Source organism: Scomber scombrus, chromosome 10, assembly GCF_963691925.1.
Source record: "Scomber scombrus chromosome 10, fScoSco1.1, whole genome shotgun sequence".
Lineage (NCBI taxonomy): Eukaryota > Metazoa > Chordata > Actinopteri > Scombriformes > Scombridae > Scomber > Scomber scombrus.
Window position 1 is genome coordinate 29,775,567 of NC_084979.1, and position 25,410 is coordinate 29,800,976.

Genomic DNA, 25,410 nt, shown 5'->3' on the forward strand with positions numbered 1-25,410 from the left:
ATATATATATATATATATATATATATATATATATAAATATACATATATATTTTCTTCACTTTAATCTGAGCAATAACAATATCATCTCTGGTATATTGCCACTCAATATTACCAATATTACTGTTGTGCTGTAAATAATGTCACAATTATTATTATTCTTTATTTCTACTATTATTGTTGTTGTTTTTCGTACTTATTTATTGTTACTTATTTTACTGTCCACTTTGCTGCTGTAATAATGCAAATTTCCCCATTGTGGGGCTAATAAAGGATTATTTTATTTTAGCAATTGTCCCCAAAAGTAGCCTATGAGTGAACACATACACACATTCTCTCTCTCTCTCTCTCTCTCTCTCTCTCTCTCTCTCTCTCTTCTCTCTCTCTCTCTCTCTCTCCTCTCTCCTCTCTCCTCTCTCTCTCTCTCCTCTCTCTCTCTCTCTCTCTCTCTCTCTCTCTCTCTCTCAGTATAGTCTCCTCCCTCTTCCTCCTCACGCAGGTGTGTTGAGCAGCAGGAGGTGCACAGTGCGGAGCGCCAAACCCAAAACTTTTCACGCACCGTGCTGCTCCTTCATTCCTTCATCTCTCTCTCCCTCCTCCTCCTCCTCTTCGATCTTCGGTGGATTTACACCTGAACACCAACAGCTGCAGCAGCATTATTCCCCCCCTTCTCTCTCTCGCGCTCTCTCTTTCTCGTTCACACCAGATTACAATGGATTAACATTTCTTTTTGCACGGGGGGAAACATGCACACACACTCGGTTCATTTTGGGTCGCAGCGCCGAGTGTTTGCAGCAGGGAACCGATCCGACTTGAATGCGTGATCTCAACAGAAAAAACCGGTTCCTCCGGATAATCTACCCAACTATTGCTGTCGGTGCATTATGTTTCCAGCCCGAGGGAGAGAGGCACACCGGAGGACTGAACGCCAGGTGACTGCAGGCTGTAGAAAAGGTTGATCTCCGCGTCGTTTTTTTATTTATTTTAATCGGTGTTAATTAATTCAAATAAAGAGCTCCTTCATGTCCCCGGGATGGAGAGTTGCTGTCGGTCCTGTATGCCATGTCTACACCGGCTCTGGAACTGGGTATGGCCGGACTTCAGATACCCAAACGTGCCCAACAACAACCATGTCATCGCCAACCCGGCCGTGCAAACCGCAGAGATACGCACCGTGTCTGGAGACATCCGCGTGCCCTCTCCCAAAAAGCGTCCGGTGCAGCTTTACGCGGCTCTGTTTGACTTCGAGGCCCGCAGCGACGACGAGCTGAACGGTGTGAAAGAGGGAGACAAGCTGTCGGTGATAGAGAAGAGAGGGGAGTACGTGCTGGCCAAAAAGCTGACCGGGTCTCTGGAAGTCTGGACTGGTCCCGGCCAACTACGTGGCTCTGCTGCAGGACGAGTTTGCCAAACACAAGTAGGTGTCAGTTCAAACCAAAACAATACACATCATCTGACCTCAGTGACTGTATTAATGTCACCTGATCCTTCTCTCCCAGGTGGGGTTTAATAGTGCTGATGTAGGAGCTGCTTTTAAATCTGCTGCTGCATCAAAAAAACAGAAGATAAAAATAAAACACAAACAAAATATAAATAGACAAGCTGAGGTGTGAGTTATGTGACAGGTTGCTAAATTATTCACCACAGGAGATGAAAAATAGTGATGTGAGGTGATTTCATGTGTCTTAACTTGGCTTTTGAATGTCCTCCTAAAGAAATTTGATTCTAAAAGCTGAATTTTCTGTAATAAATCTTGTATTTTTTGGTTGGTATTCTTTGCTTCTGGTTCTCCGAGGTGCAGAATTGGCTGATGTGTGAGTTATGTGACAGGTAGCTAAATTATTAACCACATGAGATTAAAAAAAAAATAAGAATAATAAATCAAGTTTCTTTGTGAGATTATTTGAGAGCAAGAAATATGCTGGAAATGCAGTTGAAAGGACACTGAGACATCCTGGAGATGAAAGTTGACAACTGGCCGAGTTTTGCTGGTGGAGTCACAGAAAAAAAAAATCTCATTGGACAAGTGATGTGATTTCATGTGTCTTAACTTGGCTTTTGATTGTCCTCCTGAAGGACATTTGATCGTAAAAAGCTGAATTTTCTGTAATAAATCGTGCAGAATTGGCACATTTTAGTGACATTTCATGCAAATGTCATGTTTCTGAAAGCTGAAAGGATTAGTCGGATAATTGATTGGTTAGAGTGAATATAAACACACAGGCTGATGTGAATAATAAGAATAATAAATCAAGTTTCTTTGTGAGATTATTTGAGAGGAAGAAATATGCTGGAAATGCAGTTGAAAGGAAACTGAGACATCCTGGAAATGAAAGTTGACAACTGGCCGAGTCACAGAAAACCACCTGAAAAGCTCAGTGCAAAGACTAGATTACAAAAAAATCTTATGGGCCAAGTGATGTGAGGTGATTTTATGTGTCTTAACCAGGCGGGGAGTTCCGGTCCTCTGAAATGATGCCAACGCGGAAGTAACTTAAAACTGCATTCTATCAAAAGGCCACCAGGGGGCGACCGTTTTGGTGTCAAAAGGACTTCCGTCTCTATACAAGTCAATGGAGAATTCACCAACTTCTCACTTGATTTCTAACCTCAGTAAACGTTTTCAAAATGTGTTTATGGTCTCAATCGCTAGTTTAAAGCCTTCTTCAATGCAGTATGATGTTCATTTGGGACATTTTGGCCTCCCTGATTTTATATGTGACGATAAAGCAGGGTATGCATTAGGGCGTGGCTACGTCGTGATTGACAGGTTGATTGGTTCACAGGTTCAGGAGGGCGCCTCATGCTCCTCCTGATGCCCATATAAGTAGAATCCCTGTTTTTATTTTACCCAGCATGCACCGGAAATTTTCAAGATGGCGCTGCCCAGATCCGATACTATTGGCTTCCGAGCAGCAGTCCACAAACCAATGGGTGACGTCACGGATGTCCATTTTATATACAGTCTATGGTCTTAACTTGGCTTTTGATTGTCCTCCTGAAGACATTTTATAGTAAAAAGCTGAATTTTCTGTAATAAATCGTGCAGAATTGGCACATTTGTGTGACATTTCATGCAAATGTCATGTTCTGAAAGCTGAAAGGATTAGTCGTATAATTGATTGGTTAGAGTGAATATAAACACACAGGCTGATGTGTGAGTTGTGTGACAGGTAGCTAAATTATTAACCACAGGAGATTTAAAAAAATAAATAAGAATAATAAATCAAGTTTCTTTGTGATATTTAGAGGAAGAAATATGCTGGAAATGTAGTTGAAAGGACACTGAGACATCCTGGAGATGAAAGCTGACAGCTGGCTGAGTTTTGACCTCCCTGCTGCTGCTGCTGCTGTGGAGACATTGTTGGATTTTGATAAGATCAGTTTCATTCTCAGCTGGTGGAGTCATAGAAAACACACCTGAAAAGGCTCAATGCTAAGATGAGATGTGATTTCATGTGTCATAACTTGAGTTTGAGTAAGAATTCATTCAGAAAGTCATTGGTATCTGGGCGATGAAACTGAAATCATACACTGAGTAAAAAAGAAAGAAAGAAGGTGCTTGTAAATGAGTAATTAGTACTAAGACTAATTAACCTTTGTGTCGTCCTCCCGGGTCAAATTGACCCCGTCTGTTTTGACTGTTCCTTCTGTCTTCCCTCCCTCCTTCTCTCTTTCTTTCCTTCCTTCCTTCCTTCCTCCATCCTTTCCTTCCCTCCTTCCTTCCTTCCTCCCTCCTTTCCTTCCTTCTTCCTCCCTTCCTCCTCCTTTCCATCCGTCATCCTCCCTTCCTTCCTCCTTTCCTTCTTTCTTCCTCCCTTCCATCCTTCTTTCCCCCATCCTTCCTCCCTTCTTTCTTTCCTTCCCTCCTTCCTTCCTCCCTCATTTCCTTCCCTCCTTCCTTCCTCCCTCCTTCCTCCCTTCCTTCCTTGACTCGAGGACAACAGGAGGGTTATATACTAAACTAATTAAAGCATTAGACATTCCAGGGAGGAAGGAAGGGGGGGAAAGAAGTATGGAAGGAGGAGGGAGCAAAGAAAGAGGGGAAGAATGAATGAAAAATTAAAGAGGGAGGAAGGAAGGAAAGAAGGAACAGTCAAAAGAGATGGGGTCAATTTGACCCGTTGAGGACAACAGGAGGGTTAAAAGCTGAATATCTTCCTGTTTTGAACTGATGGTCAAACAAAAACAACATTTTAAATCATCACCATGAACTCTGAGAACTTGAAACAGGCATTTTCTTTACTATTTGTTGACATTTTTAAAAAACCCAAACTAGATTAATTGAGAAGATAACTGCTGTTGAACGATCATCAGTCGCAGCTGATTACTGTCATCATTATTTTTTCCTCTTTAGTGCCGTTTCCTCTGGAAAATGTCAGAAATCATCATTTCCAAGAGGCCAAGTTGACGTCTTCAGATGTCTTATTTTGTCCAACTGATAGTCTCACACCCAAAAATATTGAGTTTTCTTCACATATGACAAAGAAAAGCATCAAATCCTCACATTTGAGAAGCTAACATCAGACTATTTAAATTATTGCATTAGTTAAAAATGTAAATATGGTCATTTTTGGATCCTTTTTAATGGATATTTTTAACTGCTTTTGGACATTTAACAAACTATTAATGAGTCTGCAGTGAAAACTATGATGAAATTTTATCCCCAATTATAAACATAAGAAGTAGAAACCAACACGTATTCCTAGCTCCCTTTTTAGAGCCTTCAGCAGCTCTGGGTGCACAGTGATGAAAGTCTTCGTCTTTGCTGTCAAAACAAACTTTAACCCAAATCTTTGGACGTGAAACAACATGAAACCTTATCTGCTGCTGCTCAGACCGACCGGAGCTAAAAGTGGCCGAGTGCCTGCATGTGTTCGCCGCCCTGCAGCTGCAGAACCTCCATTATTCATCCAGCCTGCAGGAGATCATCATGTTTCAGCCAAAGCTCTCTCAGTCCCAGCCCTGACTTCACCGTCTGAGCGGACACTGACTCTGCATGTCCCCACGGTCCTCGAACACACCGCAGGAACTGAACATAGCGATGATGTTTGACCCTAATTCAGAGAAAAGTAGAGTAACACTGGTTCATTTTAGGAAAGGAAGGATGGAAGGAAGGTAGGATGGAGGAAGGAAGGAAGGAGGGAGGGAGGAAAGAAAGAGGGAGGGAGAAAGGAAAAGAGGAAGGAAGGAAAGAAGGACAGGAAAGAAGGTAGGGGGGAAGAAAGAAAGGGGGAGGGAAGGAAGGAGGGTAGGAAAGAAGGAGGAAGGGAGGAAGGAAGGACAGAAGAAGGAAGGAAGAAAGAAAGGGGGATGGAGGAAGGAAAGAAGGAAGGGAGGAAAGAGAGAGGGAGAAATGAAAGGAGGAAGGAAGGAAGGAAGGAAAGAAGGACAGAGGAAAGAAGGTGGGAGGGAAGGAGGAAGGAAAGGAAGGAGGGAGGGAGGGAGGAAGGAAGGTTTCAGCCAAAGCTCTGTCCCAGCCTGACTTCACCGTCTGAGCGGACACTGACTCTGCATGTCCCACGGTCCTCGAACACACCGCGGGAACCGAACATAGCGATGATGTTTGACCCTAATTCAGAGAAAAGTAGAGAAACAACGAGTAACACTGGTTCATTTTAGGTTTTTTTTTTAAAGGAAAAGTGCAAAAAAATTGGTGGTGCAGCTTCTTAAATGTGATGATTTTTAAACTTTAGTGTCATCTTTTGGTTTATCAGGACAAAATAAGACATTTGAACACAAATTCCCTCCCTCCGTTCTATCCTTTCTTTCCTTCCTTCCTTTCCTTCCTCCATCCCCCTTTCTTCCTTCCGTCTGTCCTTCATCCCTTCCTTCTTTCGTTCCCTCTTTCCTTCTTCCCTCCTTTCCTTCCTTCTTCCTCCCTCCTTTCCTTCCTTCCTTCCACCTTTCCTTCTTTCTTCCTCCCTTCCTTCCTCCCCTTCCTTCTTTCCTTCCCTCCTTACTTCCTTCTTCCTCCCTTCCTCCCTCCTTTCCTTCCTTCTTCCCTTCCTTCTTTCCTGTCCTTCCTTATTTCCTTCCCTCCTTCCTTCCTCCCCTCCTTTCCTCCCTCCTTTCCTTCCTTCCTTCCTCCCTCCTTTCCTTCCTTCCTTCCACCTTTCCTTCTTTCTCCTCCCTTCCTTCCTCCCTTCCTTCTTTCCTTCCCTCCTTACTTCATTCTTCCTCCCTTTCCTCCCTCCTTTCCTTCCTTCTTTCCTCTGTCCTTCCTTCTTTCCTCTGTCCTTCCTTCTTTCCTTCTCTCCTTCCTTCCTCCCTCCTTTCCTCCCTCCTTTCCTTCCTTCTTCCTCCTCCTTTCGTTCCGTCTTCCTCCCTTCCTCCCTCCTTTCCTTCCTTCTTCCTTCCTCCCTTCCTTCTTTCTCTGTCCTTCCTTATTTCCTTCCCTCCTTCCTTCCTCCCTCCTTTCCTCCCTCCCTTTCCTCCCTCCTTCTTCCCTCCTTTCGTTCCGTCTTCCTCCCTTCCTTCCTCCTTTCCTTCCTTTTCCTTACAGATTAGTTGCAGCCTTAAAGATTTGTCGTGTGTTCCAGCATTTTTAAATTAAAGGGTTAAAACTGAGACACATTTGTGCTATTTTCTTCTTTTTTTTTTTTTTTTTTTTTTTTTTTTTTTTTACAACAAACCAAACAGATCAAACCAGCAGTTTCTTCTTAAAATAATCCAGTTGTGTTTGTGACAGTGGTGAGTTTACGCTGGTCAGATTTCAGCTTCTTTGCTCTTCATGATCATTTTATGAGCCTGAAGGCAGCTGTCAGATAACTCTCTTCTATTTTAAGATCTCTATAATCTTTTTAAGGGGAAAGTAGAAGTAATGTGAATGTCCTGGTTTTTGTCTGATGCTGTAATGAAACAAGAAGGAGCAGACATGTGGAATTAGATAAATGGAAAGAAGGAGTGATTGGACAGTAATTAAGACATAAAGCGCAGTCCTCATGTTCAATTATCAGGGATGCAAAACACTAAAATTAAAAGCTTATTTCCAGTTGTCTCCCTTATACCCTCCTGTCCTCGAGCCAAGGAAGGGAGGGAGGAAGGAAGGAACGAAGGAAGGGAGGGAGGAAAGGAAAGGAAAGGAAGGGAGGCAGGAAAGGGAGGAAGGTAGGAGGGAGGGAGAAAGGAAAAGAGGAAGGAAGGAAAGAAGGTAGGGGGAAGAAAGAGAGGGAGAAGGAGGGAGGGAAGGAAGGAGGGAGGAAGGACAGAAGGAAGGAAGAAAGGGGAAGGGAGGAAAGAAAGAGAGGAGGAGGGAGGGAAGAAGGACAGACGGAAGGAAGGAAGGAAGGAACAGTCCTTAACAGACGTATTAAACCATGAAGCTCAGTTTATCTCCGTTCTGTTGCATAATTACAGCTCTGATCAAACATTGTTCATCCTGGTTGTTTTATATAAGAAATAAATAGTGTAGGTTCATAGTTTCCTATAATGTTAATGTGTTGCTGGATTAAAGGTACATTTTATAGTATTTTATAGTATTTTATAGTATTTTTCCTTCTAGTCTGACATTGAAACAACAGCTGAAACAATCAATTAATGGATGTTAGTCCTATCCTAAATATCATCTTTACAAGTGAAATGATGAATAATATCTGGTGCCATCTTCTTAAATGTGAGGATTAAATAATCTGACTGGCTAATAATAATAATTATAAAGGTCATATCGGACTATTTTCTGACATTTTATTGATAAAATATAACAAAACAAATTGAAAACAAAAATCATCATCAGATTCATCGTTAATGGAAATAATCTTCAGTTACAGTCATGATTGTAAGGAAAGGAAAGGAAGGAAGGAAGGAAGGAGGAAAGAAGGGAGGGAGGGAGGGAGGGAGAAAGGAAAAGAGGAAGGGAGGAAGGAAGGAAGGAAAGAAGGACAGAGGAAAGAAGGAAGGGAAGAAGGAAGGAAGGATGGAGGAAAGAAGGAAGTTAGAAGGGAGGAGGGAGAAAGGAAAAGAGGAAGGGAGGAAGGAAGGACAGAGGAAAGAAGGAAGGGAGGAAGGAAGAAGGAAGGAAAGGAGTGTTGTAATTTATCCAAATTTACAACATTTACATCTACAGTGTAATATTTATGATCTTTTTATCCTTATTATTGTCCTTTTACAAGCAAAACTCTGATTATTATCAAGTGTCAGCTGCTCAAATGTTCAGATTTCATTAAGAATATCTTGTATAAATAAATGGAAGTTGGAAATAAGCCTTAGTTGCTTCCTAAATTGTTCTCCTACAGTATAATAATCCCACAGCAGATGATCAGTAATGAGTTAATAGTGACTGTATCTTTAAACTGTATCATCAGTTTCTTTGCATTGTCACTTTAAGTCTTTTAGTTCTTGAGAAGCAGCTCGTCGGTAGTTTCAGTGAAACCGGAGCGTCACAGAGAGCGGACCCGCCCTGCTGATAATTTAAAGTAAATACAGGTTAGCTTCTCATATCTGAGCAAACAGGTACGACTGAACAGCACTGTGACTCTTAAAGACTCAACTACACTCAGTCTCAAGACTTTATATCATTATCAGGATAAATGTTTCTGTGTGATTCTGTTTGTGTTTAATGACTAAATGAGTTGATATACCCAGTAAAGATAGTTTACAACAGGAGTTTTTAGAGTTTGCTGTGTCATTATTAAGGGTGCTCTGCTACCAGTGATCATTATTGATTTAATCAGTGAGAGTAGATGTTTCTGTAATGATGGAAAGGAGGTAGGAAGGGTGGAAGAAGGAAGTAAGGAGGGAAGGAAAGAAGGAAGGGAGGAAGGAAGGGAGGAAGAAAGAAGGAAAGGTGGAGGGAGGAAGGAAAGGAGGAGGGAAGGGAGGAAGGAAAGAAGGGAGGAAGACGGAACGAAAGGAGGGAGGAAGAAGGAAGGAAAGGAGGAAGAAGGACGGAAGGGAGGAAGGAAGGGAGGAAGAAAGAAGGAAAGGTGGAAGGAAGGAAGTAAAGGAGGGAGGAAGGGAGGAAGAAGGAAAGGAGGAGGGAAGGGAGGAAGGAAAGGAGGGAGGAAGACGGAACGAAAGGAGGGAGGAAGAAGGAAGGAAAGGAGGGGGGAAGGAAAGGAGGGAGGAAGGAAGGAGAGAAGGAAAGGAGGAAGGAAGGGAGGAAGACGGAACGAAAGGAGGGAGGAAGAAGGAAGGAAAGGAGGGAGGAAGGAAGGAGGGAAGGAAAGGAGGGAGGAAGGAAGGAGAGAAGGAAAGGAGGAAGGAAGGGAGGAAGACGGAACGAAAGGAGGGAGGAGAAGAAGAAGGAAGGAAAGGAGGGAGGAAAGGACAACTGTTTTGATACTATGGATAGGCCTGTCACAATAATTATCGACTTATCGTACAATAACGTAATTATTATCATCATCATATCTATATATGGACTTATCGTATGATTCATGGACATGACCTTTGACCTCAGTATTGCCACACTTCACATTAGCAGCTAAGAGGCTATTCATGTCACATTGGCTAAGTGAGTAGTGTCCTCCATTCATCCTCCCTTTGCATTATTATACTATTATATTATCATTATATCAGTGGGTATAAAATGATCTTCAAATGACAATAATATCATTTATCCCGATTATTTCTGAAACAATATATCGTCCAATAAAAGTAGTTATAGTGACAGGGCTATAAGATGTTGGTTGGTCCGTTCATGTTTTGGTGCTGCTGTACATTGACAGTAGAGTTGAGCAATATAACGATATTATATCGATATTGTCTTAGAGTCTGGATATCGTGACATAGTGATATGAAATAAGTGTTGTTTTTCCTTGTTTTTAAGGCTGAATTACAGTAAAATTATGTAATTTTCAGAACTTAAAATACTTTTCTAGCATTTAGTCATTATATCCACATTACTGAAGATTATTTATCAAAAATCTCATTGTGTAAATATTTTGTGAAAGCACCAACAGTCATCTCTACACTATTGCTACAATATCAATATGGAGGTAAATATTATATCACCTAATTAACAGTATGTTGAGTTTCAGGGCTTCAGTTTGAATCCCAATCCATAACAACATACTGGACATTAAAAAAAAATCTATAAATGGTGTTTTTATTGCATTTATTTTATAGCTGATGTGATAAAACAATGAATATTAGATGCATTAAAGCTTATAGGAGGTTATAAGTTCAAACAGCTTCTTTAACTCACTGCTGTTCAAACTGACCGGACCTGTTGTTGTAAACTGTAACGTTTACCTTCTTCACTCTGCGACTGTCAGCTTGCAATGTGCAAAATGTGATCTATGCCATGTGATATGTGAGAGTAAACACACACAGATGTTTGTGTTTGCAGGATTGTTGCGTGTCAGCTCTCAGCACGTTTCTTCTTCTTCTTCCTGTCTGCGTTTCATTCCTTCACACACTGTCTGATCATTAATTCATTTATCCCTCTGTGTGTGTGTGTGTGTGTGTGTGTGTGTGTGTGTGTGTGTGTGTGTGTGTGTGTGTGTGTGTGTGTGTGTGTGTGTGTGTGTGTGTGTGTGTGTGTGTGTGTGTGTGTGTGTGTGTGTGTGTGTGTGTGTGTGTGTGTGTGTGTGTGTGTGTGTAGGTGGTACTATGGAAACATTAACCGTGTGAAAGCGGAGAAGCTGCTGCTGGCGTCCCAAAACAAAGATGGCTCCTTCCTGGTTCGCATCAGTGAGAGTCACAGTGACGAGTACACCATCTCCGGTAAGCACCACCAACAACAACAACAACAACAACAACGCCCTCGTGATCCTTATCTTTCCTTTCATCGCTCCGTCTTTCTCTCCAGAGACTCGTATCATTTATTCTTTTGTTTGATCCGTTTTTTTTTTAGTGTCTCGCCCAAAGATATTTACAGGAAGTGAACAAGAGCAGCGTCTTAAACAAGTTGTTAAAACAGTTTCTCAAACTTTACATTTAAGATTTGCAAGATTCTCTTATTAAAATGTGACATTCTGCACATTTACAGCCCTATATTTTTAATTTGAGGCTCTACTGGAATATATTTGCATGATTTCCATTTAAAAAAAACTCCTTATTAATCTTGTACTGGTCCTTTATTCAGCCCTTCAGTTCAGCCTCTGTCGGAAACAAGCCGTTTTAGCTCCTGTCTCTTTAAGGATTTCACTACTATCTCTTGTTTTGTACTCAGAATATTAACTTCTCTAATACATCTCTACATGTTTGACACTGAATCAGATCCAATGAATGTAAATAAACCATCACAAATGAAGGTTTCAGTGCAGGTTGAAGCCCCGACTGTCGACTTGTATGAAGTATTTCTACATATGTGGAGAGCTCGGTGGCTCAGTGTTGCCTCACAGCTAGAAGGTCTTAGGTTCGATGCCCAGCTGGGGCCTTTCTGTGTGGAGTTTGCATGTTATCCTCGTACATGCATGGATTTCCTCCATATGCTCCGGTTACCTCCTATTGTCAAAACAACACGTGTGATAGGTAAATTCTCCTGCCGGTGCCCGTGATGAAGGCACTGACATAGGCTGTGTTGGAAACCGCCTACTTTCCTACTACTCGTACTAACTCTGACGTCATTTGAAGTATGTAATGTGTTTCAACTGCGTAGTATGCGATTTATAGTATGCGAGAAGTTCCTGGATGGTTTACTAGATTCTCCAGAAATGCGGAGTATGCATCAAGAGCTGACCCCTCATACTCAAATTACCCAAGATGCAACGTAACTTCTGAAAAAAAAACAAAATACAAACGTCACAGATCACCACCTCGGAAATAAGGAAGGGAGAAAGGAAGGATGGAGGAAAGAAGGAAGGAAGGAGGGAGAAAGGAATAGAGGGAGGAAGGAAGGACAGAAGGAAGGCAGGAAAGAGAGGAAGGAAAGAAAGAGAGAAGGAGGGAGGGAGGAAAGAAGAAAGGAAGAAGGGAAGGAAAGAAGGAGGGAGGGAGGAAGGAAGGACAGAAGGAAGGAAGAAAGAGGGATGGAGGAAGGAAAGAAGGAAGGGAGGAAGGAATGCGGAGTATGCATCAATAGCTGACTACTCACACTCAAATTACCCAAGATGCAACGTAACTTCTGAAAAAGAACCCGAAATACAAACAACAATCACCACCTCGGTGGTTTCTAGTTAGCTACAGCGAGGGTATGTTCGCTTCCTGTTTTCAAAATAAAAGCACCAATTCTATCGTTATGGTTTTCTTAATAATAAAAGGTAACGGGTGTTTTATTCTGTGAAAATGACCGGATGTGCGTTACTCGCTACGGCTAACTCCGAATTCTCAGGAACAAAACTTTAAACAGGTGTTATTTGGACGGATTAGCGTCACATTGTGGATCTAAAGGGCTACTTTACTTTCTCGCCTAAAAAGGTTAGAAATGTTGATAAAGTGGTATATTTACAGAGTTAAAGCTAAAATGAAATCAGCTTCAGCCTGCTGATTTCAGCTCGGGTAGGGACGCAATGCATTGTGGGTTATCGTGTAGTTTACTACAGTGTAAACGGTCTGCTTACTATCTGGTCGTTTAGTGTGTAGTATAGAAGTATGTAGTATGCGGTTTCGAACACAGCCAGAGAGATATTTTCACCCCAACAGCATTTAGTGCATTTTAATCGAACCATAGTTCTTTTCACCCCTTGTTTTGGTTTGTTTGTGGCGGTCAGAATGCAACAATCGCACTCGGGTCTGCACCAAATGAATCGGTCCTAGACGACCAAAAAGAGTCTTGATCCGCACCAACTGCTGTTCTGGTGGTGAGAAAGCAACCTGAAACAAATAGGTCCAAAACGATCCAGTTGTAATGAATTATGGGTATGTGGGGGCACTTTAAATGTGGATACAATTATAATAATAATGCATTATATTTAAAGGCGCCTTTCAAAGCACTCAAGGACACCTTACAAGGCACAAAAACACGACAACAGTGTTTTGTGCACTAACAAGTGAGTTCAGAAACAAGCAGTGAACACCACACTGATATATTCATTAGCAGCGTTCATTAGAAATTGATTCACATGAATAAAATACATGCAGATTAAGACACGTTTGAAAAGCATGATCACAACATAAAGAAACAGAAATAAAATGGGTTACAACTAGGGCCGGGACGTTAACGCATTAATTAAGATTAATTAATTACACAATAATTAACGCATTAAAAAAATTGACGCATTTTAATCGCACTTATTTTTGCACCGCTGAACGTTTATCACTGGATGAGTTTCACTTTATGTTGAACTATGTATTATGTTGTTGGTGCAACTGGCACTTTATGTTGAACTCCTTATTGTTTTGGCCAAGGTTATTGAGAGAGTTGGACTGAAATTAATTTAATTTTTTTAAACCAGCTGTTTTTAAATTATGGCCTCTGAAGAACAGAGAGATGTTTTCTAATAGTCAGGTTTTCCAATGTTCTGAATGTACTTGAAAGTATTGTGTTTTACTTAAATTAGTAAGTAGTATTATAGTTTACTGAAGGTCTACCTACCTATAGGCTACCTGAATTTCTGAAATGTACTATATTTCTAAATATGCTATTGCTACACTTAATGGCAAAAATTGCACTGGTCTGTTGGACTTGAACAAAAATAAACACAATTTGTGTTGCTTAAGCTTATGTATTCAGTCATTATTCAATGATACTAAATATCCATGTGAACAAAATTACTTCTCACTGGTCTCAGGTCAAATATTTATATGCGATTAAAATGCGATTAATTTCGATTAATTAATTACAAAGCCCCTAATTAATTAGATTAATTTTTTTTAAATCGAGTCCCAGCCCTAGTTACAACACAAAAAGACTCAAACATAAAGAGCATTTTCTAATAACTGAGTCACACATTCAGACTCAAAAAAATATTCTTTGTTCATTTTTCAACAGCTGAGCAGCATGTTTGTAATTTTTCAGTGTAAATGTCGGCTTTGTTTTGTATAATTTACACAGAACAAAGTTTCTATATTCACTTTTATTCTGTGTTTCTTTGTGTTGTGAATTCGGTGAATGATCGATTCCTTAATTGGCTCGTTTTTTAAAATTTATTAGCTCTGATTTTTCTTCTTCTAAATGCTCCCGTTGTGAAGCTGCAGCAGTGTGTGTGTAGAGCTCTCTCTGTCGTTGTACCACATTCAGAGAGAGAATCCTTCTTCCCCTCCTTCCCCTTCTTCCCCTCCTTCCCCTCCTTCCCCTCCTTCCCCTCCTTCCCCTCATCCGTCCTTGTCCTCCATCCATCTCCATCACCCCCTCCGCCCTCTGCCGCTCTGCCCTTCTGTCTCTCAAGGTCTCTAGCCGCTGTCAGCCTTAATCTCCGTGCCTTTCGATTTTTTCTCTCGTGCCCTCAGGCAGCCATGTTGGCGGCTGCGGTTTCCACGGCAGCAGCTGCTGATAAGAGTCTTAAAAATGTTACGACTCGATGTTGAATAGAAGAGAAAAAAAAGTCGATTTGTGTTTTTTAAGATTTTTGAATTGGAGCCAGCTGATTGGTTAGTTTACGTGTTTAGATGATGTCATCCTGAAAGAAAAATAATAACAACCAAGATTATTGATTTAACCTCACACAGTTTTCAAATTGACCCCATCTCTTTTGGCTGTTCCTTCTTTCCTTCCTTCCTTCCTTCCCTCTTTCTTTGCTCCCTTCCTCCCTCTCTCCTTTCCTTCTTTCCTTCCTCCTTTCCTTATCTCCTTATTTCCTTCCTCTTTTCCTTCCGCCCTCCCTCCTTACTCTTTTCATTCCTTCCTTCCTTCCTTCCTTCCTTCCGTATTCCTTCCTTCCTTCTTTCCTCCCTTTCTTACTTCCTTCCTTCTTTCCTCCCTTACTCCTTTCCCTCCTTCCTTCCTTCCTTATTTACTCCTTTACTTCCTTCCTCTTTTCCTTCTGCCCTCCCTCCTTACTCCTTTACTTCCTTCCTCTTTTCCTTCTGCCCTCCCTCCTTACTCCTTTCCTCCCTTCCTTCCTTCTTTCCTCCCTTACTCTTTTCCTTCCTTCCTTCCTTCCTTCTTCCCTCCTTACTCCTTTACTTCCTTCCTCTTTTCCTTCCTTCCATCCTACTCCCTTCCTTCCATCCTCCTGTCCTTCCTTGACCTGAGGACAACAGGAGGGTTAAGGGCGTAACTCATAATGTCACATGTTTACTTTGTATTTACTTTAGTGAAATAATGAGTGACATGAGACTAATGGAGCCGGAGGGTTTGTCTCTCTTTGTATCCATGTCTGCAAACATTAATGTGAATCATGAAGAGTAACAGCTGGATCTGTCACTATAACTACTTTTATTGGACCATATATTGTCTCAGAAATAATCGCAATAAACAATATTATTGTTATTTTATGGACGGGATGAATAATTATTTAACCTTTGTGTCGTCCTCCCGGGTCAAATTGACCCCGTCTGTTTTGACTGTTCCTTCTTTCATCTCTTCCTTCCTTCCGTCTGTACTTCCTCCCTCCCTCCTTCCTTCCTTCTTTCCTCTGTCCTTCTTTCCTTCCTTCCCTCCTACCTTCCTTCCTTCCTTCTTTCCTTTCCTCCCTTCCTTCCTCCCTCCTTTCATTTCTCCCTCCCTTCCCTCCTTCCTTCCTCCCTCCTTTTCTTCCTTCTTCCTCCCGCCCTCCCTCCCTTCCTTCCCTCCTTCCTTCCTCCCTCCTTTCCTTCCTTCTTCCTCCCTCCCTTCCTTCCTTCCCTCCTTCCTTCCTCCCTCCTTTCCTTCCTTCTTCCTCCCTTCCTACTTTCCTTCCTTCTTCTTTCCTCCCTCCTTTCCTTCCTTCTTCCTCCCTCCCTTCCTTCCTTCCCTCCTTCCTTCCTCCCTCCTTTCCTTCTCTTCTTCCTCCCTCCCTTCCTTCCCTCCTTCCTTCCTCCCTCCTTTCCTTCCTTCTTCCTCCCTTCCTACTTTCCTTCCTTCTTCTTTCCTCCCTCCTTTCCTTCCTTCTTCCTCCCTCCCTTCCTTCCTTCCCTCCTTCCTTCCTCCCTCCCTCCGTTCCTTCCCTCCCTTCCTTCCTTCCCTCCCTTCCTTCTTCCTCCCTTCCTTCCTTCCTCCCTACTTTCCTTCCTTCTTCTTTCCTTCCTCCCTCCCTTCCTTCCTTCCTTCTACCTCCTTTCCTTCCTTCCTTCCTTCCTTCTACCTCCCTTCCTTCCTTGACTCGAAGGCAACAGGAGGGTTAATCATAAATGCATAAACTGATATTTGTACTTAGCTGTGCTGGAAACTGATGGTCATAAGAAGGAAATGTTAGGAAAAGAAATGGAGTAAAGAATCGATCTGTTACAATAAGATCATTTTATACCACTGATATAATGATAATATAGTAGTTTAATAATGTAAAGGAGGGGATACGTCCATATATAGACATGATGATGCTGATAATTACATTAATGTACTATAAATTGACAATTATTGTGACAGGATTAAGTAACAGAAACTAATAGTTGAGGCTTATCTTGGCATTATTATTCATGAGATCTAATTGAAATAGATGTCGTAGAGGTTAATTCAGTCATTTCCTCTTTTGACCTCGTGAGTGCGGAGTTTATCTTTCACAGGTATCAAGAGATTTACATTCACCTGTGCAGTCAGATGCAACAGACTGTTCCTTCTTTCCTCTCTTCCTTCCTTCCGTCTGTACTTCCTCCCTCCCTCCTTCTTTCCTTTCCTCCTTCCCTCCTTCCTTCCTTCCTTCTTTCCTCTGTCCTTCTTTCCTTCCTTCCCTCCTACCTTCCTTCCTTCTTTCCTTTCCTCCTTTCCTTCCTCCCTCCTTTCATTTCTTCCTTCCTCCCTTCCCTCCTTCTTTCCTCCCTCCTTTCCTTCCTTCTTCCTCCCTCCCTTCCTTCCTTCCTTCCCTCCCTCCCTTCCCTCCTTCCTTCCTTCCTTCTTCCTCCCTTCCTACTTTCCTTCCTTCTTCTTTCCTTCTTTCCTTCCCTCCTTCCTTCCTCCCTCCTTTCCTTCCTTCCTTCCTTCCTCCCTCCTTTCCTTCCTTCCCTCCTTCCTTCCTTCCTCCCTCCTTTCCTTCCTTCCCTCCTTCCTTCCTTCCTTCTTTCCTTTCCTCCTTTCCTTCCTCCCTCCTTTCATTTCTTCCTTCCTCCCTTCCCTCCTTCCTTCCTCCTTCCTTTCCTTCCTTCTTCCTTCCTTCCCTCCTTCCTTCCTTCCTTCCTACTTTCCGTCCTTCTTCTTTCCATCCTCCCTTCCTTCCTTCCTTCCTCCCTCCTTTCCTTCCTTCTTCCTCCCTTCCTCCCTCCCTTCCCTCATTCCTTCCTTCCTTCTTCCTCCCTTCCTACTTTCCTTCCTTCTTCTTTCCTTCTTTCCTTCCCTCCTTCCTTCCTCCCTCCTTTCCTTCCTTCCTTCCTTACTTCCTCCCTCCTTTCCTTCCTTCCCTCCTTCCTTCCCTCCTTTCCTTCCTTCCTCCTTTCCTTCCTTCCCTCCTTCCTTCCTTCCTCCCTCCTTTCCTTCCTTGACTCGATAACAGGAGGGTTAATCATGAATCTAGGCAGATTATTCATGAGATCTAATTGAAATAGATGTTGTAGAGGTTAATTCAGTCATTTCCTCTTTTGACCTCGTGAGTGCGGAGTTTATCTTTCACAGGTATCAAAGAGATTTACATTCACCTGTGCAGTCAGATGTCAACAGCTCTGCCATAAATTAAACTAATACGAAGCTTATACATATTTAGTGTTTGTTGACGTTGTGAGAAAGGTCGTAGTGGGTGGAGTTATTAATATTTTGCCCACCCCATTACCTTATAATTGTTTATTGTGATAAAAAAAACAACAAATTAAATTCTTCCATCTGAATTCCCGCCATGTTTTAGAGCCACTCTTTATCTGTTTTAACTATGGAGTTTATGTGACAGTTGTGTGTAGAAAAGGAGGAGAAGAGAGAGAAAGGTCCTGGTTGAACTAGAATCAGAGATATTGTGCTTTAGGTTTTTGTTATGTTGGCGGCTGCAGGAGGAAGAGAAGCTCGTCCACTAATAGGAAGGGTCAGCGGTTTGATGTCAGCGTCCTCAAGTTCAAATGTCCCATATTAACCTCCAATTGCTCCTTGTGTGTGTGAGTGTGTGTGTGTGTGTGTGTGTGTGTTTGTGTGTGTTTGTGTGTGTGTGTGTGTGTGTGTGTGTGTGTGTGTGTGTGTGTGTGTGTGTGTGTGTGTGTGTGTGTGTGTGTGTGTGTGTGTGTGTGTGTGTGTGTGTGTGTGTGTATTAGTTTAGAGCAGGGGTGCAATCCGGCCCACTTTCCTTCCTGTCTTCTTTTCCTTCCTTCAATCTGTCTTTCCTACCTTCCTTTTTTCCTTTCTTCTTTCCTTCTCTCCTTCCTTCTGTCTGTCTGTTCGTTATTCCTTCCTTCTTTCCTTTCTCCCTTCTGTCTATCCTTCCTACCTTTCTTCCTTCCATCTGTCCTTCCTCCTTCCTTTCTCCCTTCCTTCCTTCCTTCCTTCCTTCTGTCTATCCTTCCTACCTTTCTTCCCTCCTTCCTTTTGTCTGTCTTTCCTTTCCAAAAATACAAAAAGCCAAAGAATAAGTGTGTGGAAACTAGTCTAACAAGTAATTTAGCACTTGGCAATTTATCAATTAATCTACTAATTGTTGCAGCTCTACACTTTTTTTTATAGGTTTATGGGTCAATGACGTATAAGGATTTACAACAACTCAATGTTAGAATAATAAAAACAAGCATATCTAATGCAGTAGTTCAAACATTCAGAATGTTGTGTACCTGAAAATTCATATTATACATTTGAAAGTGATTTTAGTGGGTTTTTCAAGATTAATTGGCACTGGCCTTAAAAAAAGTCATGTGGTGCGACCATGATTCATCTCGAAATAAATTAATTTACTTAACACGCTTCACATCTTTTTTTACAAGTTTTCAGTAATATAAAGTGTTTGGAAACAAAGTATTTGCATTTTTTAAATTTTTTTGTAAATGATGATCTTTTATTTATATAAGATATTTCAAGATGAATCATGGTCGCACCACATGACTTTTTTTAAGGCCAGTGCCATTTAATCTTGAAAAACCCACTAAAATCACTTAATTTCAAATGTATAATATGGATCTTCAGGTACACAACAGTCTGAATGTTTGAACTACTGCATTAGATATGCTTGTTTTTATTATTCTAAAATTGAGTTGTTGTAAATCCTTATACGTCATTGACCCTTATACATTTAAAGTCAAAACCTGAGTGTCTGTAAATTTAGCATGTTGAAAAAAAAACCGACTTGAACACACAGCTGAGCTTCTATCAGAGTTAATAATAATGTCTAGAAATGATGTTAAAACGTCATAAATGAGTCTCCAGGCTGCAGCTAATTATCCAGCTCACAGTTCAGATGTTTGACTCCTCTCCAGCTCTGATCCTCGTGTGTTTTTAGAGACTGGTAAATCTTTGCGTGTCCTATAGTAACCTACATTTGAAGCCAGTTGCTCTTTTATCAGGCTTCACTTTCACACTGAATGAGCTCACAGCCAATTCCTCTAATGGACCTCCGTGGTATCACTAGATGTGGCGCTGCGAGATACGAGTGATTTGTGACTTTAAAGCCTCTTGTTATCGCTCTCCTCGACTCCCCTCCAGCTTTTCTTCTTTCATTCTCTCTTTCTTTCTCTCTCTGTCCCTCATGACTTTATCCTTTTTTTTTTTCGCCCCTCATTTTGTTTTCGTCCTCTGGCTTTAAATTCTTCTGCGTCTCGCGTGCTGTCGTCTCGTTTTCTCCCTTAATCGACCTCCTTCCTCCTACCTATCTATTCCCTCCTCCATCCCTCCTCCATCCCTCCTTCTTCCCTCCTTCCTCCCTCCATCCCTCCCTCTTCTCTTTTCTTCAAGGTCCTTTCTGTCCCACGGGGAAAAATACTGCAGTTAGATGTTGAATTTCACTGAGCTGGTCTTCCTGAAATTAGCATCATCAGCTGTGTGTGTGTGTGTGTGTGTGTGTGTGGTGTGTGTGGTGTGTGTGGTGTGTGTGGTGTGTGTGGTGTGTGTGGTGTGTGTGGTGTGTGTGGTGTGTGTGTGTGTGTGTCTGTCTTCATTTACTCTGTTAAACGGCACAGTTACAAACATTTCATTCCTTTTTACAAACAAACCAACGCACATCTTCATTTTGCAATAATATGTTTGTATTTAGTGTTTCTACATGCATGTGAGTTTGGATGTTGCAGACTATTGTGTGATGATGATGATTTTAATAATAAAACAAAACAAAAATAATAAAAAATAATTTTAATAAATATAAATATAATAATAGTAAGAAAATAAAAATAGTAGTAGTAATAATAATTAAATAATACAAATAAAATAATAAAAATAACAAAAAATTATTAAAATAGTAATAAAAATAATGATTGTAATGAAATAAAATAATAATATAATAATGATGACGATGATAATAAAAATATTCATAGCAATAATGAAATAATAAATAATAATAGTAATAATGATACACTTTTTTATATAGAGCAGCTTTCATACAAGGGATGAAGCTCAAAGTGATTTAAAGAGAGAAATAAAAATACAGTACAATTAAACAGCAAATATACAAATAAAAAATGATAAAATTAGACATTTATTTAAAAGAAATAAGTAAAAATGACACTAATTAAAAGCCCGATTAAATAAATATATTTTAAGTTGTCCTTTAAAAATGTTCTCAGAGCTCACATCTCTTAGTATTTCATCATTTTGGAGCATAATTAAATAAAGCTGCACTACTACTACTACTACCTATTTTATTATGTGCATAATTATTTTAGCATCTTTCAAGTTATTCTGATACAGAAAGCCAACGTCCTGACTGTCACTTCCTGTTTATCTTCTGCTCCACTAGTGTTATGTAAAAAAAAAAAAAAAAAAACATCAGATCTATCATTCAGCATCTCTGCAGTCAAACTTGGCAGCGAAACATCAGGCCGTAAACAACCCTCGTCATCCTGTCAGTGGGATAAAAGAGTTAAAGCAATGACGAGCCAAATCTTAGAGGATACACATCCATCCCACCATGAATCATCTCTTTCAGCGCCTGCCTTCAAGGCTCTGGCACACAGTCCTCAATGCAAAGAAAAAAAGAAAAATATCCATTAAAATAAAAAAAATCAATCATCCTACATGCTGCACACATCAGTTAGAGATAAACGGATGTGTCGGTATTGTTTTAAATCCGATGTACCTGGCACTTCTTAAATTGGTCTTAAAATACTTCAAATCATTTTTAGCAGTTTATCCCTTCCTTCTTTACAAAGCAGCGTCTAATATAGTGCAGTTATACGTTTTTAATTATGGGTTTTGAGATGCTTGATGTGATATGATAAGAGTTTAAAGAGTCTAACAGACTGTTTATCAGGTTGAAAATATATTCATTTTGAATGGAAAGATTTAAGATTTAAAGTTGTTCTTTATACATATTAGCAAGCTTCCAACAACATGTGTGTATATAATGCTCAAACCTGGTGTAATTCACCTTTTTCACAGCAATCATTTTAACATGAAACAGCAGGATAAATACAGATGTTAGCGATGATATTAATTAGGATTTAATTCCATTTAGGTTTCAGAGAGTCAGGTTCAAGTGTAAGGGGAGGTCACTACATATTTGCCACTTTAGCTTATAGAAGCTGTTTTTAAAGATGTATTTTCTTTTTTTTAACACTTATATATATATATATATATACAGTAGAGCATAGAGTAGATTATATATGACAGGCTGTCAAACTCATTTTAGTTCCAGGGTCACAAACAGCCCAGTTTGATGTCAAGTGGGCCGGACCAGTAAAACTATTGCATAATAACCTATAAATATAATATATATAACTTTACTATAATAAACAATCTAATTTCAACAATATTATCTGTTTTATACCAGATTATTGTGCACAGAAGCTGCTGATTGATAACATTTTGCATCATTTTCTATATATGAATGGTTTAAATAAATGACCACAATATGTATTAATATATATATTAATAATATATGTAATAATAACTTGCATACACATTTCCTTTATTAAGTTGTATACTAATAAAGACACTGAGAAATAATTATATATGTGGTCATTATAGCATTATTAAAACAACAAATCTAATAGTGGTGCACAGTACTGTATTTACAGCCACACTAATCTTATTTTATTATTATTTACCTGCATATGTTCTGTTATATAGAGTTATATTTTATTCTTTGCTTTTTTAAAATATGTTTTTATCTGTAATGCATTGTCAGTTGCAGCTCTCCCACTTCCATTGTTTAGCTGACAGCACAATGACAATAAAGACTTATCTTATCTTATCTCTTTAACCCTCCTGTTGTCCTCGAGTCAAGGAAGGAAGGAAGGGAGATGGAAGAAAGGAACAAGGAAGGAAAAGAGGGAGGAAGTAAGGAAGGGAGGAAGAAGAAGTAAAAGTGGGAGGAAGTAAGGAAGGAAAAGAGGGAGGAAGGAAGGAAGGAAGAAGGAAGGAAAGGAGGGAGGGAGTAAGGGAGGAAGAAGGAAAGGAGGAAGGAAGGAAAAGAGGGAGGAAGTAAGGAAGGGAGGAAGAAGGAAGGAAAAGAGGGAGGAAGTAAGGAAGGAAGGAAGGAAAAGAGGGAGGAAGGAAGGAAGGAAGGAAGGAAGGAGGAAGGAAAGGAGGAAGGGAGGAAGAAGGAAAGGAGGGAGGAAAGGAGGAAGGAAGGAAAGGAGGGAGGAAAGGAGGAAGGAAGGAAAAAAGGAGGGAGGAAAGAAAGAGAGAAAGCGGGAGGGAGGGAGGGAGGGAGAAAGGAAAAGAGGAAGGGAGGGAGGAAGGAAGGAAGGAAGGAAGGAAGGAAGCTAGGGGGGAGGAAAGAAAGAGAGAAGGAGGGAGGGAAGAAGGAAGAGTCAAAACAGACGGGTCAATTTGACCCGGGAGGACGACACAAAGGTTAAAGCTGATGTGTGTTTCAGTGATGTGTTATTATCCAGAGAATGATATAAAGGATTGTGCAAATATATTTCAGCTCAAGAAAATATATGAAGAACAACTGGATGATATGAAGTTGATAAAAAAAAATAATAGCTTTTCTTAGCTGATAGTAAATTATTGTGAGTGTCACGTATAGTCTTCTTTTCTTTTTCATCTTTTTCAGTCATGGATGTGTGCAAGAGAATTGTATTTTTTATTTATGAATCACATCTTTTTTCTATACCTGTGCAATTCAATAAGAGTGCAACAAATAAATGAAATATATCGGATGTTGACTGACATGCAAGCTTGAAGGTAAATATCTACTTTCGTGCAAAAAAGGTGGAAAATAAAGTTGTTTAAAAAAAGTGAAACATGGTGCTTTATGCAGCCCGAGCTCTGTAACTAAACCCCTCATATAGTTACAAGCAGTTTTATTGTGTCATAAAATGAATAAAAAATGATCTGCAGAGCCTGAAGGAAGAAGGATGGTCAGTGATAAAAGACGTGAGAATCATTTACAGTCTTGTTTGAGGGTGAAATGATCCGATTTTGATGTACAAGAAGTCGATAAATGAGTCCCAGATGGTTTATTTCGGCCTAAAGGGGAATAATTAAGAGTTTAAGTGAGTGAGTGTGACTGTTCGTACAACATATGACCACGATAACTCTCCTTTGTCTCTCCTCTCTCTGACAGCTCGGAGCGAGGGGAAGGTTTACCACTTCAGGATCCAGCGCTCCTCCATCGGTGCGTACTTCGTGTCGGATAAAGTCTCCTTCGCCACGCTGGGAGAGCTGATCTCGTACTACCAGAAGAATCCTCGCAGCCTGGGAGTGCCGCTGGAGGAGCCGTGTGCACAGCAGGTAGGACGCACACGCACAGAAACAAACGTTTTTTACTTCTATTGTTGTGAGGACTCGATGACAAACTGACGTTAAAGCTGAGTTAATCATCACCAGGTTTTTATTGTAGTTTTATTGTCTCTCAGCTCATTGTTTTGGTTTTATGGCCTATTGCACAGGTTGGGTTCTTCTTACAGCTCATATCAACCTACTTTTAAGCCGTTTTCAGTAAAAAAGTCCACTGTTCACTTTCTGCTCTGCATCAAACTGCAGGCAGACACAGTTAATGACTAGCTGGTGAACATAGTGGAGCATTTAGGAGCTGATAAAAATGTCCTCTTAGGGATAATAGAGTTGAAGAGCAAAGCACACCTGAACGTGAGAATGAACAGGACTTAAATAAATGGAGTTAATCTGGGTTTGACGTCCCTGTGCTGAGACTTCTGCTGACTGAGCCGACTAATGTCCAGTTAGCTCTCTGCTACCTGAAATGGGGATAAAATAATTAAATCATGTGTCTTCTATAGCAGTGGTCTCCAACCCTTCTCCTGTAGAGTTACTCCCCTGCATGTTTTAGGTTTTCTCTCCACTCTAACATACCTGAGTCTAATTATTAACTCGTTATCAAGCAGCTGGAGCTTGTCGAGGGCTCGATAACGAGTTAACAGACTTTCTCAATGTTATCAGACTGAATGGATCAAATTCTGATAGTGAAATGAGTCATTTCGTTGGGTTGTGTGACGCTCAAAACTATTCATCCACCGTTTAAGAGCTGCAACCATAGCGACGGAGGAGGCAACTGCAGGAGTCTGTGATGTAAGCATGTGTTGACAGTGTTTGTGTAATTACACTCGCTGCCAGAAGGGGGAGACAAAAGCATCACACTGCAGCTTTAAAGTTGTCAGATGGCCAGAAACACGACTCAAAATAAAAGCTAACGTTGGTTCATGTCAGTGTTGTATTTACAGCTTATTCCACTGCCCCCTAGTGGCTAAACAATGAATGAATTAATGCACGTTTAACCCTTAAATACTGTTAATATTCAGGCATTTCAGAGTATTCCCTCATAATTATCTCCTATGCATCATTTCAGACTTGAACACCTCATCAGTCATTAATAAATTAGTGGTTAATCCTTAACGAAGCTTTTTAGTTTTTACTCTTTTTGTCGATTGGAGAAAAAGTATTTACAGTCACACGCTTTCAATGAGTTATATTAAATGTGAATTAACAGTATTAAATGGTGGTTTTTTTTCAATTTTAGAATAAATATGAGTCAAATCAATCATCAGCTGCACAAAAATACACTAAAAAAAGTTGAAATATTTCCGTTTTTGTATAATCTGGGTCGCATGAAGATAAAGCATCAAATTTCTGGCTAAAAGAAAAAAGTTTTAGGTGTTTTTTTTCTTCTCTAAGCTGTAAAAAAAACGGGTCAAATTAGACCCTGAACATGTACGTAAGGGTTAAACTAAACCTCATAATTACAAAATCTCACTTTCCAAAAACGTTCTCGCTTTAAATGTTTGACTCGGTCCTCACAAAGATAGAAGTACAACATCAGCACATGCTTCATAATATATGCAAACACCATGTTTATGTACAGTACAGTGTGTGTAAATATATAATACATGTATATGTGCTATATATTTATATTAGTTTCCTGTTGTGTGTTGTCAGGAGTACAGACACACACACACAAGAACATTATATACAAACCCAAATGTACCTGAACATACTAT

General features: G+C 40.4%; 1 protein-coding gene across 1 annotated transcript in view; it reads left to right on the forward strand.

The window, feature by feature from the left end:
- The first annotated feature begins 1,030 nt into the window (after window positions 1-1,030).
- The window catches only part of srms (src-related kinase lacking C-terminal regulatory tyrosine and N-terminal myristylation sites), a 43,794-nt gene continuing 19,414 nt past the window's right edge, over window positions 1,031-25,410 (forward strand). Inside the window, 5 exon segments of the mRNA XM_062427492.1 lie at window positions 1,031-1,129; window positions 1,163-1,354; window positions 1,356-1,414; window positions 10,544-10,665; window positions 23,523-23,689. Of these exon segments, the coding sequence (XP_062283476.1) occupies window positions 1,031-1,129; window positions 1,163-1,354; window positions 1,356-1,414; window positions 10,544-10,665; window positions 23,523-23,689 (639 nt within the window).